The sequence below is a fragment of the Aptenodytes forsteri genome, unplaced genomic scaffold (assembly GCF_000699145.1).
Source record: "Aptenodytes forsteri isolate BGI_AS27 unplaced genomic scaffold, ASM69914v1 Scaffold55, whole genome shotgun sequence".
Classification (NCBI taxonomy): domain Eukaryota; kingdom Metazoa; phylum Chordata; class Aves; order Sphenisciformes; family Spheniscidae; genus Aptenodytes; species Aptenodytes forsteri.
In genome coordinates, this window is record NW_008796063.1 from 13,075,853 (window position 1) to 13,091,713 (window position 15,861).

The following is a 15,861-nucleotide window of genomic DNA, read 5'->3' on the forward strand; positions in this document are numbered from 1 at the left end:
ATGGAGGAGGAGGTATATTTTTTTTACAACGTCAGTGAGTTAAACCAGCTTGTGGAAAGCTCTAGTGTTGTCCCAACTGACAAAAGGGAGGAGGGCTGATTGCATGCCTAGAAGCAAGACCAAGCAGAAGAGCCAATAATTAAATTAGCTCGTACACCAGTAAATGTATGTCTTTGAAGAAAAAAGTTTAGTTCACATTCTTTCTTGCTTTGCAAGATTGCCAAATCAGAGTCTTTAGAAAATGAAGCCATAAGAAATGCTTATCTCGGATGAGAACAGACCTATAAGCAAAACCAAAAATTAATAATAGAGCTGTTTCTGCCTAAACTCAACAAGTGAGGCATATAAAAATTAACCATGTTGATACATTAAGAAGTTCTGAAAGAGGTTAACTGAATGAGTTTATTAGAAATGAGAATAGGAAACGGAAATAGTTCATAGGTTGTGTTTTACAAATATCAGTTGCATACATAGCGACTTTACTGTAATTTCTACACCAACATGGTTCTTTGTTATTTAACTACATAAATCATAAGATTTCCTTATTGCTTGCTGCTAAAAAGAATTGAAAGGCTTCAAGAAAGGTAGCATGTTTGCCTTCAAATTATCTTCAGGTGCTAATGCTGAACAAGGCCATGCAGCCTTATCTCTTGGTATCAGATATGTTTCCAGTTGCAACAGAAGAAAGATTAACCTTGGCACACCCTGTGGCAAAACTAGCGTTGAATGGAATGAGATAGTGATGGTGATTCTCTGAATTTAGTATGTTTCACAATGTGATATGCATCTTTGCATTTAAGACTCTTCTTTGCATTTGAGAATCATTTTAGCAAATGAATGAGTGTTAGTGGTCATACCTACTGTTCACAATAGGATTTCTTTTCCGGCGTATTTAAATCTTGCTTTAGAAATGAATACGTAAAAAGAGACAAGCAGTCTTGCTTGCTTTTTCATCCTTGTTTAACTTACCTAATGCTTGTATTAAGTTTTACTGCTAGATATTTCCTGATTTCAGCACCTTCCTATTTTATCTATATACCAGTTTTTCTTTTATAAACTGTTCTATCGTTCTTTAAACTTTCCCCTAAGCCAGAAGATCATCAGCCTTTCTTAATAAGGTTTTTGGCAACAGTATTCATGCTTGACTTTTAATGCCTTTCTAAAGTTAAGCGTAATTGTACTGAGGTAGAATCTGTTAAGGAAGGAAGGAAGCAAGCAAGCACTGAACGTTTTAGAAAAATCAAAATCTTCCTGGCAGCACATCCTTAACTGTCAGCACTAAAAAGTATCTTAATTGTAGTCATTATTCGAAGATATAACTGAGATAAACTTTATTTGTCCATGAGATTTCTGACTAGCTAGGTGGGTTGTGCTATTAATGTAGTTTTGATTAGTACTGGCAGTCTGCTGATGCTCAAAGTTTTTAGGTCACATAGTTTGAGAAAAATGTGTTCTGAGCATCTAGCTCAAGATTTAAAAAGCATAGCGTATAGGGGAGACAATTATTTCTAAATCCAGATTTAGTGCCAAATATTATTGTATTTCTGTGCATATTGCTGCCTTTAGCAGAATAACTGCTTGCTCAGTATATGTAAATGATGTCAGCTTTTTAGATATCCATGTTAGAGCGCACAGCTTTGAGCCAAGAGCTTGGTGGTGTGGATTCTGAGTGTGTCCATTCTGGAAAAGTATTTGAGGAGAAGTCTTCAGGCTAGTTTTGACCTCAATTAAGATAATTTACTGGAAATAAATTTCTGACATTTCAACTAGTGTATTAATGCAATTCTTGGGGAGAATGTTAAATGGGATTAGGGAGGTGTAGGTATTTGGTCCTACTCTTGAGTCCTGTGAGAATCCCGTACCTGATTCTGGTATCCACAGTTCAAGGTCACATCAAAAATTGGAGAACTTGGAGGGTAGTCACAGGATGAAATGTGATTTGGCGGAAGGTTACAAAGAGCAAAACTGTTTTTTGGCAAGGAGTTTAAGGAGTGACTTCTCAGTCCAGAAGTACATACATGGAGACGAGAAATCTAATAGTGAAGCCTGTTCAGTCTAGCAAAGGTATTGTGAGATCCAGCTGGTGAAGTGTGAAACTATAGTTGTCCAGGCTAGAAAGTACACATTTTTAACAGTGACAGTAATTAGTTATTGGAGTGGCTTGCACAAAATGGTTAGGTTTCACCACTGCTTTCTAAAGATTAAATTTCACTGTAAATAAATTGAGTCCTATGTATGTTTTAAATGAAGATCAGGCTAAGTATTCAATGTGATTTTTTTGAGCCTCAGTCTCTATAGAGATTGAAGTGGAAATGTTTGAGACTGGAATACATAATTTAAATGTTTTGGGCAATATTTTTCAAATTCTTTGAAAATACATGTGCATTTTGAGTCTCCTGTCTCCACGAATGCTGGATTGTAGATATGCTTTAGGGTTAATTCTTAATGAGGAAGGAATATGATTGTGAGCTACGCTGACTTTTCATTGGTATGCTGAACCAGGTGATTGAAAATTTAAGAGCAAGTTATTAGGCTTCCTCCAAAATTCCATGGTATTTGTAACTTGGACTAAACATTGGTGTGGGAGAGTGGTGGTAAACAAATGCAGCCTTCACTGTACCTCAGCAATGTTGTCTTTTAAAAGGTGTCCTTGTAAAAAGGAGCGGGTATGGAGAAGGTCTAGGACTTACGGACAAGGAAGGAAAAACTTGCTAGAGAGAAGAATGTAATGCAAAACCAGAACTGGGTGAAGATACAAACACCTATGTGGTTAATCAACACTTTTGTGTTGGATACGCAAAGACGACTGGAGCATTTGCAAAGAGTGGCAAAATTTGTATGGAACACCTATGGGGTTGAAATGCGAGGTTATGTGACTATACTGAATAGAGAGGAAACCTGAGTTTCAGCTGCTGTTCTGGTAAACATTAACACCTGTTTGTATAAAATATATCTACAAGAGAGAAAACTGAGACGTTATTAGAATATAGATTTGTCTGGCATTTGTGGTATTCACCGGAAACTTGGGAAATGGCTTCAAAATACCCACACTAGTTGTGTCAGTGAAGATTCAAACTTGCTCAAAGCTTGTAGAAACCTAACTAACTAGTTAGCAGAGGAAGTAGCATAGCTGGGACAGCACAGTCTATTAACATTCAAGCTAGCAAGCTTAAAGCTAGTTCAGTTATGTCTGTGCAAACTGTAGCTACACCTTTGAACTGTCTAGATCACATTTGAAGTGCAATTTATTACTCATCTTCAAATAAACCAAAAATGTTTCTTTTAGAAAGAGCGTCCAAAATTCTAATTACACATGAGAATACAATGTGTTTTCAGGTACATGTGGATGAAGCCAATCCTGACAATATTCTGAAAGTGTGGAAGGACTTGTGACCCATATTTTGAGAGTTCTAGGTGGAGCAGATGACTACATTACTGTGTCAGCTTTTATTGGTTTTATGATTACATAAATATCCTTAAAGATCTAGTGTAATCGGCTTTTCTTAGTGTTTTCAACATGAAGTGCTTAGCGTACGTTGAAGGATAATCAGGCAGCTCACTCTAAAGGAGGAGTGAGAAGGCATTTCCTATAGGAAGATGCCTAGAAAGTAAATTTTGTGCCTCTTTTGCCTGTGCATTCTTTGCGTATTGTTACAATATTCTTTACTGAATCGTTTACATTTTGGGTCTTGACTCCCTGGCACTAGTCTGTAGCACACCTGTGTTGTAAGGTCAAAGTCCAAGACACGCATCTTTCTCTTTGGAATAATGTTCATTAGTGCATGTTTTCCCTATATGTAATCTGGGTAAGCAAGTGGCCAGTTACTCTGAATTGTTCAGTCTATTTATAATTTTGCATGGAATTTACATACTAAAGTGAATCCTGTTGACAGAATTTGGATTGCTCGCTGTTAGAATTTAGCCAGAGTTCTTAAACTTTAACTATTGATATTAACTAATGTAAAAAAGGAAAAAAGTTACTATTATACCATAAATTATAAGACTTTTGGGTTCCTTTTTCTTCTTTTTTATTATTTTTTGGAGACACGTTGTTGCCTGAAAGGCTTCATAGAGTAAACTATGACACTAGTGAGATGGCACTTTATTCATATGTGGTATATTATACATATGTTTGGTATGATATTTGTATTTATCAGTGTGAAGATTAAGCATTTTTATAGATTCTAAATGGTAATTTGGTGAGGAAGAAAACTTGATAGTGGTTAGGAAAGGAATGAGTATAACGGGGAAAAAAGTGAGATGAGGAACAACAATGGGAAAAAAGTTTGTGGATGATGAGGAAAATGGTTAATAATAGAATTGCTTTTGTCTTCTACCTATGTTATGTTTCACAGAGTGGATGCTGTCAGTATGTGTAAAGCATGTTTGGTACAAGTGCTAATAATAAGCTCTGATGTGCATGCTATGCTAATGAATTCAGGCAATGCAGGTTGCTGGTGACCTCTCATTAGGTAGAAGTTGAAAGAGAAGGCCTGACATAGCTTGTTCCCTTTGTGTTTTTATTGGAAGCCTGTTTAGTATATAGAAATCTACTCAGTTAAGAGTAATGTCAGATACTGTAGTTGTGGCCTTTTGTGTAAGGAGTGAAGTAACCATTGTTACTTGAGATTTCATTTAGAGCTTTTAGTTACTTTGCTTCTGTGACCCACCTGTCTCTAATGGTGTAGAGCTGGTGGCCAGTATTGCTTCAGAGGGTGATGTGAGAAAACACTGTAGTGTAAAAGAATACAATAACCTTATTGAAGAAGCTTGTTTCTAGAGACTTATTTCCCTTAACTGGGAGGAATTCCAGTTTTGTAAGCCCCTATGTTTCTTAATTCAGTTCAACTGATGACCAAAGACTGCTTTTTTCTTTAAAACAGTGTTTCTTTTTATCAGTTTTAGATCTTCCTTTCCAACTTCACTGGTTTCCATTCCTGTATTAAATAATACTTTTCAGGTTATAATTCATACAGTTGTCAGCTAATTTAATTTCTTTGGGTTGTGTCTGTAGATTGTTCATTCTTGAAGTGTTTTGGTAATGTAAATATATTTAAATGTGAAACATTAAAAAGATACCATTTTATGCATTTCATCTATCTACTGTTTTTGGTGCATAGTGTCACTTCTGTGAGACCATAAGTTTAGGTCAGAAGAAATGGTGATTAGACTTCATCAAGCACTGTCTGCTGAGTGTAGGTTAACTGACAGCACATTTTAATATATTAGCAGTTTCTTGAACAGTTAATTTTATGTAAAATATAACACCCCTTCACTTCTTCTAAAATGACAGTGTGTCTAAGCGTGTAAAGCATTTAGCTTGTAATTATAGAAAGATGTTTATGTTTTTTGTAGTTCAGGCTGTGGTCTTTCTACATTCCACCAACGCTGGTTAGACAAGCGTAGTTATTCAGAAACTAAATCCATGTACCTGAAAATACATCAACCATTTTTTTTTCCAATGAAACATTTTAGGAACGTTAGATACTGTTAAGTAGAGAGAGTTTTCAGGTATCACAGTTCAGTAATCAAACTTTTACATGTCAGCATTAATGTCCAAATGCAAAGGATTGGGTCAGTAGGATTTTTTTCATGTGAAACAAGAAGTATCACTATCACATGTAGTTTTTGGGGAGAGTGATTCAAATTTAGCTAGGATTGTTGGTAGTAATACTTTTTTGGTATCTCCTGTAAACTACTAGAATATTAAAAATAAGAATAAATAAAAAAAGTATTTGGGGTGCTGCCACCTGTCTCCAGTATATATCTGTAGGATATCTATTGCACCAAAACTTTAGTACCAAACCAGGTACTAAAGGATTAATACTGTCAGTGATCCACTCGATAGTAGAAAGGAGCAGTGGATCTATTAGACATCTGTCTTATCAATCTTTCTTAGACCTCTGGCCAGCACAAAGTATTGTCAGTACTGCATTGATCACAGGGGTTCACACATAGACTCTAAATTATGTAGGAAATACCAGTTTTGCTTCTTTATCTGTTTGTCAAGAATATCAGCTATGCAGGCGAATTTCTTGAACTGTGTTTTGCATTCCACAAAATGCTGTACTCTGTTCAGTAAACTGAGCATCAGTTAGTTTGATCTGTCCCTTCTTTGTCTGCATGAGGTAGTTGGGAACTGCATCTTCAGTATACTTTTTTTTTTTAGAAGATGCACATACAACCCTTGCTTGGTACACAGGTGTTCTCAGTACCCTGTGAGTATTTGTACATCTGAGCTAAGGCAAAACCAAAAGCTTTTAGAACAAAGTGTTGAGGTTAAAGAGAAGGTAGGTTGGTTTGCCTTTAATTTAAAAAAAAAAAAAAGCTGGTATTTGAACCTCACTGGAATGTAGCCTTTGTTCTGATTCTTCAGGTTTCCAAACAAAATGATAGTTTCCTGTTTTTGTTATGTTTAACCTTAATTTTCAGTGTTCTCGGTGCTTAGATCTTTCATGCTAACAATGTTGATAATCTTTTGATAAGGGGCTGGGGGGAATTGGTCAGATAAGAGAAGTTGTGTAGTACATGATTGAGTTGAGTGATCAGTCTGATACAATTACAGTTACATTGTTGAATTCCTTTTAATGTCTTTTATAAATTTGGCTTTAAGGGATGTGGCTATGTCTGAATACCTGCTTGCTATTTAGATGCCAAGCTGAATATTAGCTTGCCATTCCTGCTTGGACATTCAAATCATTGTGGGGTTTTTTTGGCTTGTTTGTTTGTTTGTTTGGGGTTTTTTTTGTGGTGTTTTGGGGTTTTTTGTTTTGTTTTTGGTTGTTTTTTTTTCCCCCTAATGTAGGATGAAACAGGTGCCTATTTAATAGACAGAGACCCGACCTACTTTGGGCCAGTACTGAACTATCTCAGACATGGAAAACTGGTTATTAACAAGGACCTAGCTGAAGAAGGTAAGATGTTATTAAATCTCTTGCTTTCTTGTCACTTGCTTATTATTTTCACTGCTTTTGAGTCACCAAAAGTAACTTACACGTAGATGGTAAATCTTAATCAGTGTAGCATTTCCATCTGTTTCAAGAGAAGCTGATGGGTATTGTGCAGTTATAGCATATGCTGTTATCTGAGTGTTTTGAGTATGATTCCTGATTTCACAACCCCCGTCCCTAGTTAGAAATAGCACACAAATCTTCAAACATGAGGGGAGATGCCTTTTATCATATAATCTTGTATCTTTCCTGTATGACTGTGTGAAATATTTGGGTTTAGTCCTCTTCAAGAAAAAGAATACTGGCTGTGAAACAAGCTTTAGAAGATGTAAAGCGAAGTAAGAGTGAAGTTCTGGGATGTTCAGATGTGTGGATTATGCTCTTGAAGAGTAAATCTTGCCCCCAGCTTCTTCCTCCCTGTCCCCAATTCATATCAATTTTACCCTAATGGACAATGACTGTTTTAAACCATATAGTACTAAAACTGTATTGATAAGATATTGAAGAAATTGATCAGAGAGAAATACAGTCTAACAATATTAACAGGAAATAATGTGAAATATAATTTCCATGTGCATTGTTAAACAGTACGTGCGGAGAACAGGTGAGGCTTGAACATGTGAGTGGGAGCAGTCTGTAGTATGTGTCTTGAAGCTTTTGTTTCAGGGTCTAAGATCTCAAATGACAGGAAGAAAAATTTTCTGCACAATAGCAGCTGCAGCGCCTTTCAGCAGGACTATTTGAATTTCTCTTTCATATTCCAGCCTGAGGCAGGGCCTGAGCTATAGTGGTTCATCAGTCTGCTATGGAATGGCATTTGTGCTCCTTTTTTTGGTTTCCTGCCTCTCATTCTATATGTGAAATGGCATCAGTTCTCTTTGGGGTTTTTTTAGGACAGTTTTTCAGAATGAGCTAGACTTTAAACTACATGTGCCTGAAGGAAGCCAGAATCATTAGGTTGGTAAATGAACTTTTCCTAGGGCAAAATAAATCATTTTCTATAGCTGTAGAGAAGATTGTAGAGAACCGGTTGGTGCTTTTGGCCTGGAATCCTTGCTTACACTCTCTTTCCAAAAAATGTTCTTATACTAGGTGTACTGGAAGAGGCTGAATTCTACAATATCACATCACTAATAAAACTGGTAAAGGACAAAATAAGAGAAAGAGACAGCAAGATCTCACAGGTGAGGCTGTTTTCTAGTGTGTTTTTGATTATTTGTTCTATGGCAAGTAGTGGGTGGGTTCCATTTTTTTTCATTAACTGCTCATTTCCCCAGTAAGATACTGAATGGCTGCCTCCATCGCTGGCTGAGCTGGAACCATTAGTACACAAAGATTAATATTCTTAACTGCCAGCAGCTGCCAGTTTGCTTACAAAGAGCACAGGCATGTGGTTCTAGTTCTTGTTCAAAAACTGAAAACATTCTGAAGAATTGTTCAAAAATGTCTGGTAATAGTAGAATTTGTCATAATACCATTTCTGGAAATAGTTATTTTAGAAAACAGCTTTTGTAGAATATATTTTTCTCATACATTTAAATACTCTGAATATGATGAGATTGCCTAACTATGGTATAACTGCTGTTTATACAGTATGTTTATACAGCATACATACAGATGCTGTTTAGCTCCTGTCATATGCTTTTGTAGCAAGGTTAGTTTCTTTATTTTTAGTGCTCTGTAGTTGAGAAGACTGCCTCTTCTCATAGCAGCTTATGAATATTTCTTCATGAAAGTGAATATGATAGAGAAACTGTTAAGTAAAGAAAGTATTCAGGTTTGTTCTTTAACTCTGCTGCTCTGGCATTCCCTGATAACTGAGTCTTCATGGAGATACTACAAACTCATGTTGCCAAATTTCTCTTGAAGCTGGGTTGTGGGATAGCAGAGTTGCTCTGATAACATTTTCTAAAGGGTTTCAGCTTCAGTGGTCCTAGTTATTAATTGCTCTGGATGGGGAACTTTAACAGGGAAATAAAGACATTTTTGAATATGGTCAGACATTCCTTAAAGTTAAGTAGGCCTCTGCAGATCCTCAACCTTCATTTTGAATTATGTGGTTTGCTACCATATGGAATGACAGGTAAGTCTTAAGATTATTTTGTTATAACTGTTAAGTAGCACTTTCAGTCCCTGAAATATTCATGAAGCATTGAGTCTTCTGCAAGGTGATTCTGAACAGATGAGATTTCTTTTTAAAAAAAAAAAAAGAAAAGAAAAGAAAAAAAAGACAAGGTGTCCAAGGTGTCGTTGCTTACCATTTGTAAAGAATAAGGGCAACTTTAGACAAGTCACAAACATAGTGAATTCCATGCTGTATTGAGCATCTTGTATTTCTTCTTGAAGGTGCCAGTCAAACATGTGTACAGGGTGCTGCAGTGCCAGGAAGAGGAACTCACTCAAATGGTTTCCACAATGTCCGATGGCTGGAAATTTGAACAGGTAAAAAAACCATATGGGATATAATTACAAAGTCTTCTAAAAATTCAGTTATGTGAAAGAGGAGTATAAAGTCAATTCTGTGCATCTTTTTAAGTGCAGTCATTTTCAGAAATTGGATAGATAAAGATACACAGTTGAGTTAAAATTTGATATTTGTATTCTTATTTGTCAGACAACAAAAAAACTAACTTCCCAGGAGGTAAATTGTGCTGACTTTCTAAAAAAACATCTACATCATGTTTGAAATGTAGTTCTTCGGTGTCCACACACGAGCATTTGAAGGGTGAATAAACCAAAATTAACTAATACAAGTTTATACAAATGGTAGGTCAGATATAAAGAGCTCTGGGTAAAAGAGATGAGCTTGGGAGAGAAATGTTTGTCAGGCCCAAACAATGGTTCTTCAGATAAAGGACTGATGCACGTAGGAGGGTGAACTTAACCAGTGTGGATGTGAAGCTGGATAGGTGTGAGCTACGTGAATGTTTTTGTTCTTTACACTGCATAAAAATAGGTTTGTGTGTACATTCAAGAATACATTGTGAAATTGCAAGATCTTTCTGTTATCTTTGCTAATCTCTGTAAATAAGAAACTAACTACATGGCCTCTTCATCCTTCACATTCCTAACCTACCGGAATATTTAAACTGCTTTGGAGCAATGAATCTGTTAACTCTGGAGTGAGACACAAGTGCTCAGCTGCCAGCATCTTTTTCACTGTCTGGTGCCAACTGTAGGAGAGATTGGAATAAGCACATTATTATCTTATCCTGTGCAGTCTCACTCTAATAACACAACTAAGCAACATTTTTAAAAAGTACGGCGCACACAGGTAAAAGAGAATGTTTTGTTTATATTCCATGAAATGTGTAAGGTGCTGGTGTCATGGAGACAGCTGTGATCAAATAAACTAAACCAGCACAGAGAAAGCTTCTTACGTTTCAGTTCTCCAGCTCAAGTATTACCAGGTCTGTCTGGCATGCCAGAAGCTGAATGTTGTTTAAGTCTCTGAAAAAAGCTCTCACTTAATGCACATGATTGTTTTTTGACCAGTGCAATGACAAAGTTTTTTTGGCATTCTTCTTTGTCACGAGAAACTAGCTTTCATTACAAATAGAGATTCTTTACTTTTTGACAGATTAAATGATACTATGGCTTTTACCTGTCCTAAAGCCTTGTATTCTTTGGGGATATTGTATTTGGGAGTAATACTGCTTTGACAGTGCAACTGCTGAAAGAACTATTATAACCTCTTAGAATTTAGAATCTCTTTTAGAACTGGAAAATTAGAGTGGTTTTCTTGAATGTTATGTTCTTGTTTCATCCAGCTTTCTCCCTACTTCCTCCCTTCCCCATGTTGCTCTCTCTTGGACACATAGTTTGAAGTAGATAAACACAACAGCTGTATGGTCTTATAATACTCAGCTTCTCATTACCTCAGACTAGGCCATTCTCTCCTTTGGTTGCATTGCAGACCTGCTTTTAGCAAACATCACTGGAAACATGATTAGAATATTCTGTATAATCTAAACAGCTTTATTGTTGAGATTTGAGAATGCTGTAGCATTTCTGTAATTTTTTATTTTTTCTAAACCTGTGTTGCTCAGCAGCATGCTTCCTTCAGAAGCGGTCTTTGGGATGGCACCTACCATGCTTTGTACATATTATCATTGGTGGGATAGAAATCATCAGCTTTTTCAGAGGAGTAATATTCCTATGGGTTGAGCGTCCTTGTGCTCTGTGCCCCATATAACATGTTTAAGTGGTTGTTTTTGATCAAAAATATTTCTCTCCCTATAACATTTCAAAATGTTATTGTAAAATACAATTGGATGTGGTGATTAAATAGGAGTGAAAGGTGTTAAACTTCTGGTGCACTTATGCAGATGTATTGATGCATTTTTCCAAAGAATACAAGTGAAAGCGCTGCTAGAATACTGCAATTATGTATCAGTCCCAGTCCAAAAACTACTGCCAATAGTTGTGCTGCCCCACTTTTGTGATTTCAGTGGGTTATTTTGTAGATGATTTTTAGCTTCAATTGTTACCTCTTCAGGCAATCAGGAAAAACAATATTTTGGCAATACTGCATGAGAAACTTTGGGCTATACAAAATTGCTACATACAAAGGCTTTAGACAGCAGTGGTGTGTCAGTCATGTAAATTTGAATGATTAATGTGATCTGAGTCTGTCACCATAATGCTGTCTTAAATATGTTCACTATATGAGGAGGATGGTATTTAGGTGCTGCCTTCAAAATTATTCACATAACAATAGCAGGATAAAAATAAATTTACTGTTCATGAGCCTTCTCATCAGTAGTAATCTCCAGTTTACTCAGAATAGGCAGTTGTTGTCTAGTTCTTCATGTTTAATTTAAAGCTCTAATCTTTCTCAAGTGCATTGGCAGTCTATGCTTTAATTTAAATGGGCTAGGAATTGTCATGTGTTATTAAGATAAAATATTTTTTGTAATAACAAGTTGAGAAGTTTAGCTGAGGTTGTTCTGAACTTCTGAATTATTAGACGTTTGGCAAGTGTGAACAGAGTTCTTGGTACTGATTTTTATGGGAACAAGACAGACAATTTTTTCCACTCCACTTACTTTCTTGGATCTTCTGTAAATTACCCCTTCTAAAACCAATTTAGAGCACTCAACTTTTTTTCCTCTAGTTGACTTCATAAGTTTCCTTAGCTGTATTTTGTTTATCAATATCCAGAGCAAGATGAAGCTCTTTCATACCCAGGCTTGATATATTGCTTTACGTAACACCTTCCAGTTTTATATCCACGTTACCTTCTGCACTTGGCAAGTATGACAGGAAAATAATGCTCACTTTCATAATGCACCAAACTTCGTTTATGTTTTTCAGAGTAGTTGGCTACACCACAGTGATATGGGGAGTTTTCTGACTTACTACCAGTAACTCTTAACTTCCCTTGAAATTGCAGAGGGCCTTGCAACTGCCTCCATAACTTTTAAGTATGTTGAAATGAAAGTTGTAGCTTGATAGCAACCTGTTCTAGTGGCAAGTAAATGTTACCTGAACATTTGAGCTCATCTGTTACTTGTACGATTTGGATAACGGTATGTGCTTCAGCTTTACAAAGGTTTCTTTTTGTGTTTTGCTTTGATTGGTTATTTCAGCTTGTCAGTATAGGTTCCCAGTACAGCTGTGGCCGGGCCCAGCAGTCAGAGTATCTGCTGATAGTGTCACGGGAAGTGAAAGGGGAAGAGAGATGCTTCCAGAAATGCTGCAGTGAGGTGTGTCACACCATTCTTTTTGCCCTCACACTGATATGCTTGGCCTCCTCGCATTTCTTCTGCTTTCGAATCATTCCACTTTATTCCTGGATGTACAGCACATAGTAATTTGTGTGTATTTGTGACTGGCTTTTATTTATATTCACAGTATTTCATTATACATTATGAATGTTCATATTGTAAAAATAATAAACAAACAAGCAAACAAAAAACCCCTAGTTATTTAGTTAAAGGTTTTTCTTAAGAAGAGTTCTTACCTTCTCAATAAGTAACTTCTTTTCCTTAAATCTTCCTCCAAAGTTAACAGCCTTTGATCCATACTTGTTAAGTAAAAGTGGTACAATTTAAACATTAGGAGCCCTGTGAATAAAGCTTTGAGTTCAGTGGGTTCAGAAAGGGACATTTCTGTGTTAATCATTGTTCCAGTCTGAGTGTATTTCATCCACCTAATAGCCAGTTAAGTTCTGAGTTCAAACGCTTTGTTTCTGGTAACTCAGAACTTAACTGTTTTTTTTAGGTGGATGAAATATATTCAAACTGGAACAACAAATAACAGAATTTTTCAGAAATAAAATATGGAGGAGTGAGGGGAGAACAAAACCAGCAGTTTTAAATCTTGTCTCAAGTGGAAAGAACATCCTGGGGGTTTTTTGCTTTTTTTGTTGTTGTTTTGGTTTTTTTCCCCCTTGGGAAATTTTCTTGAAACCCAAATGAAGAATCATAGCTTCACTCATTGGCTTTTTGGGCTGTCTCATCCTTCCTGCTCCCCTCACCCTCAGGTCACTGCTTTTTTAATTGCTGTGTTACTTCCCAGTGTTCCAGCATTTGGGAAGGATTTTTTGCTAACCAGTAACATTGGAGGCAGTTTCCAGTTCTTTACATAGCTGTATTCCATTTTGAAGTGTCTTACGTGAATTGATTTGGGAACCTGGTGTTCTGTAGTATTTTTCATCAGTAAAATACTCGGAGTACTCGTTCTTTTCCTTGCTATATATATGGTTATTCAGTCTGAAAGATCAGTATAACATCATGACGATAACATATCAGTAAAGTGACTTGATTTGAGCAGAACCTTGCTTATGAGTTTACATGGACACTTAGCCATGCAATTCTAGATTTTAAACCTGGACTGTTGCCTAGCTATATTCCAGAATCTGCTTTCAATGTACCAAGCACTGTTTCTTGCAGTTGTATAGGTAACATTTGGAATGTGGAATTAACGCACTGGGTTTGCAGACTTTCTGGAACTGAGTAGGAAATGTGGCCTGTTACTAAGGATGTGTACGGTACAGGCAGCATGATGTTATTTGTGTGTTCATGTCCTAGATAGCTCAAAGTAAAATTCAATGTAATGAGATGGGGGAAGGCAGTGAAGAAATGAAGGCAGGTATAAAATTAAAAAAAATCAATCTGGAAGGGAATGAATTTTCCTTCCTCCTAGATTTGAAGTCTGACAATTGCATTAAGAGACCTGAAATACATATGCTTGTGGTCCTGGTGTCAGTCATCAGTGCTGAGTTTAATGGCTGATGTGTATGTATCTATAGCCTTTTACAAATCCTTTGAGAAGGCAGCAGAATGAATGCATTATAACTCTAAAAGGTGTGGAGGCCATTCTTACACTCATACGACGTGATTCTGTAAAAAAAATTGGGGGGAGGACTTCCTTTTATTCCATCAACTGTTAGATAGTCTAATTAAAAAAAAAAAAAAGATACAAGCTTTCTAGTGTGCAAGGAGTTCACCACATCTGAAATAGAAGCAGTAATATTCAAAGTATAAGAATATTTAAAACAGAATTTGAGAATAATTATTATGAAATTTACTCAGTTTTGAGAATCAGACCATCACAGAAAGAGAAGGAAATTGGTAGTCATCAAGTAGAAGAGTCAGTTAATATGAATAACTTCAGTGGGAAGCAGAGAAGGACAGGGATGCTGTTTGTGCAAGTTGGAGTGGTTGTCTGTAATGGTAATACTATTGCTGATTTGTCCTGTAAATGTGCTGTATCGATTCTGAATCAATATTGTTAAACCAGTACAGCAAATCTGTATAGGCAAGTTATTGAAATGTGGCTGGTTTTGAGATCTCTCTCAATTCAGTTAGGCATGAGATTTGTTCACTTCAAAAATAAGGTTCCTAAAAGTGATGCACCAACCATTTTGCCTATTCATAGGGATATTTTTAGGTGTACAGTCATTGATTTAAGACAGGAAGAGATTCATATATTTTGCTGCCATTGAGTAACTTGATGCAGGCAGGAATCATTTGATCTATTCTCTCAGCAATATCACTTTTATCATCTGTTTTTCTTAAATAGTCTTTTTTGAAAGACACAGTTATCTTCTCACAGAGCTGCAGACTTAGGAAAAGTTCTTCAGAAAGTTACTTCATTATTCTTCCTGAAATCATTCTTAAGTCTTTCCTCTTTGAAAACAAGCCTGACCGTAGCTAGGCATCAGGTAGTCTCTGTCTGCCTTTACTTATGCCAAACTGTTGGGTTTTTTTTAACTTTGCCCTTTCTGATAGTCATCTTTTATCTTACTTAAAAGTTCAGGCTTTATGAGACAGGAACTTCCCTATTGTTATTTCTTTGTCTTTTCAGGAAAATCCTGACCTGTATTGGCACATCAAGCAATATAATGCAAATAAATGTATTTCTGTTGATTAATTAATAATAATAATGCTAATAATGCTTTCTATTCCTCCCTTTTTTAGTTACAGCTGACAGCCTACTAGTGTCAGCACCCTTATTCCATGCAAACAGTGAATGGATCATGATCTAATGAATTTTCTGTGATAAGTAACATTGGCATTTTTCTATGCTTGGTTATTATGACACTGTTGGGGCTCACAGGGACGCTCAAGCAGGATCACACTGCTTTAGTAAGGACTGTAAGAAACAAGTTATGGAAGGAAAAAAACAATGAGGAAAAATACATACATGTATGTATACATACGTATGTAATCATACAAATCTATGGAATTCAGAGTTTCAGAATGTTCTCTTTTTCCTTCCTTAAGTTCTTGGTCATTAAAACTCTCTCTACTGTTTAAGCCCCATGAGCCAAAAAGAGTTTGTCCTTTCAGAAAGTCTGAGAAACAGTAGGCTGGATAATCTGAAATCCTTTTCCTATGCATTGTAATGCATGTTTTGCAGACCTCAGATTACTCTGATTTTCTGTGGGTTCTTTTTTTTTTTT

At 36.2% G+C, this 15,861-nt stretch overlaps 1 protein-coding gene across 1 annotated transcript in view; it reads left to right on the forward strand.

Annotated features, from left to right (window-relative positions):
* Positions 1-15,861, forward strand: part of KCTD5 (potassium channel tetramerization domain containing 5) — a 31,531-nt gene continuing 15,670 nt past the window's right edge. Inside the window, exons 1-4 of the mRNA XM_009286637.2 lie at positions 1-12; positions 6,806-6,914; positions 8,043-8,134; positions 9,297-9,392. Of these exons, the coding sequence (XP_009284912.1) occupies positions 1-12; positions 6,806-6,914; positions 8,043-8,134; positions 9,297-9,392 (309 nt within the window). The remainder of the gene's footprint in view (positions 13-6,805; positions 6,915-8,042; positions 8,135-9,296; positions 9,393-15,861) is intronic.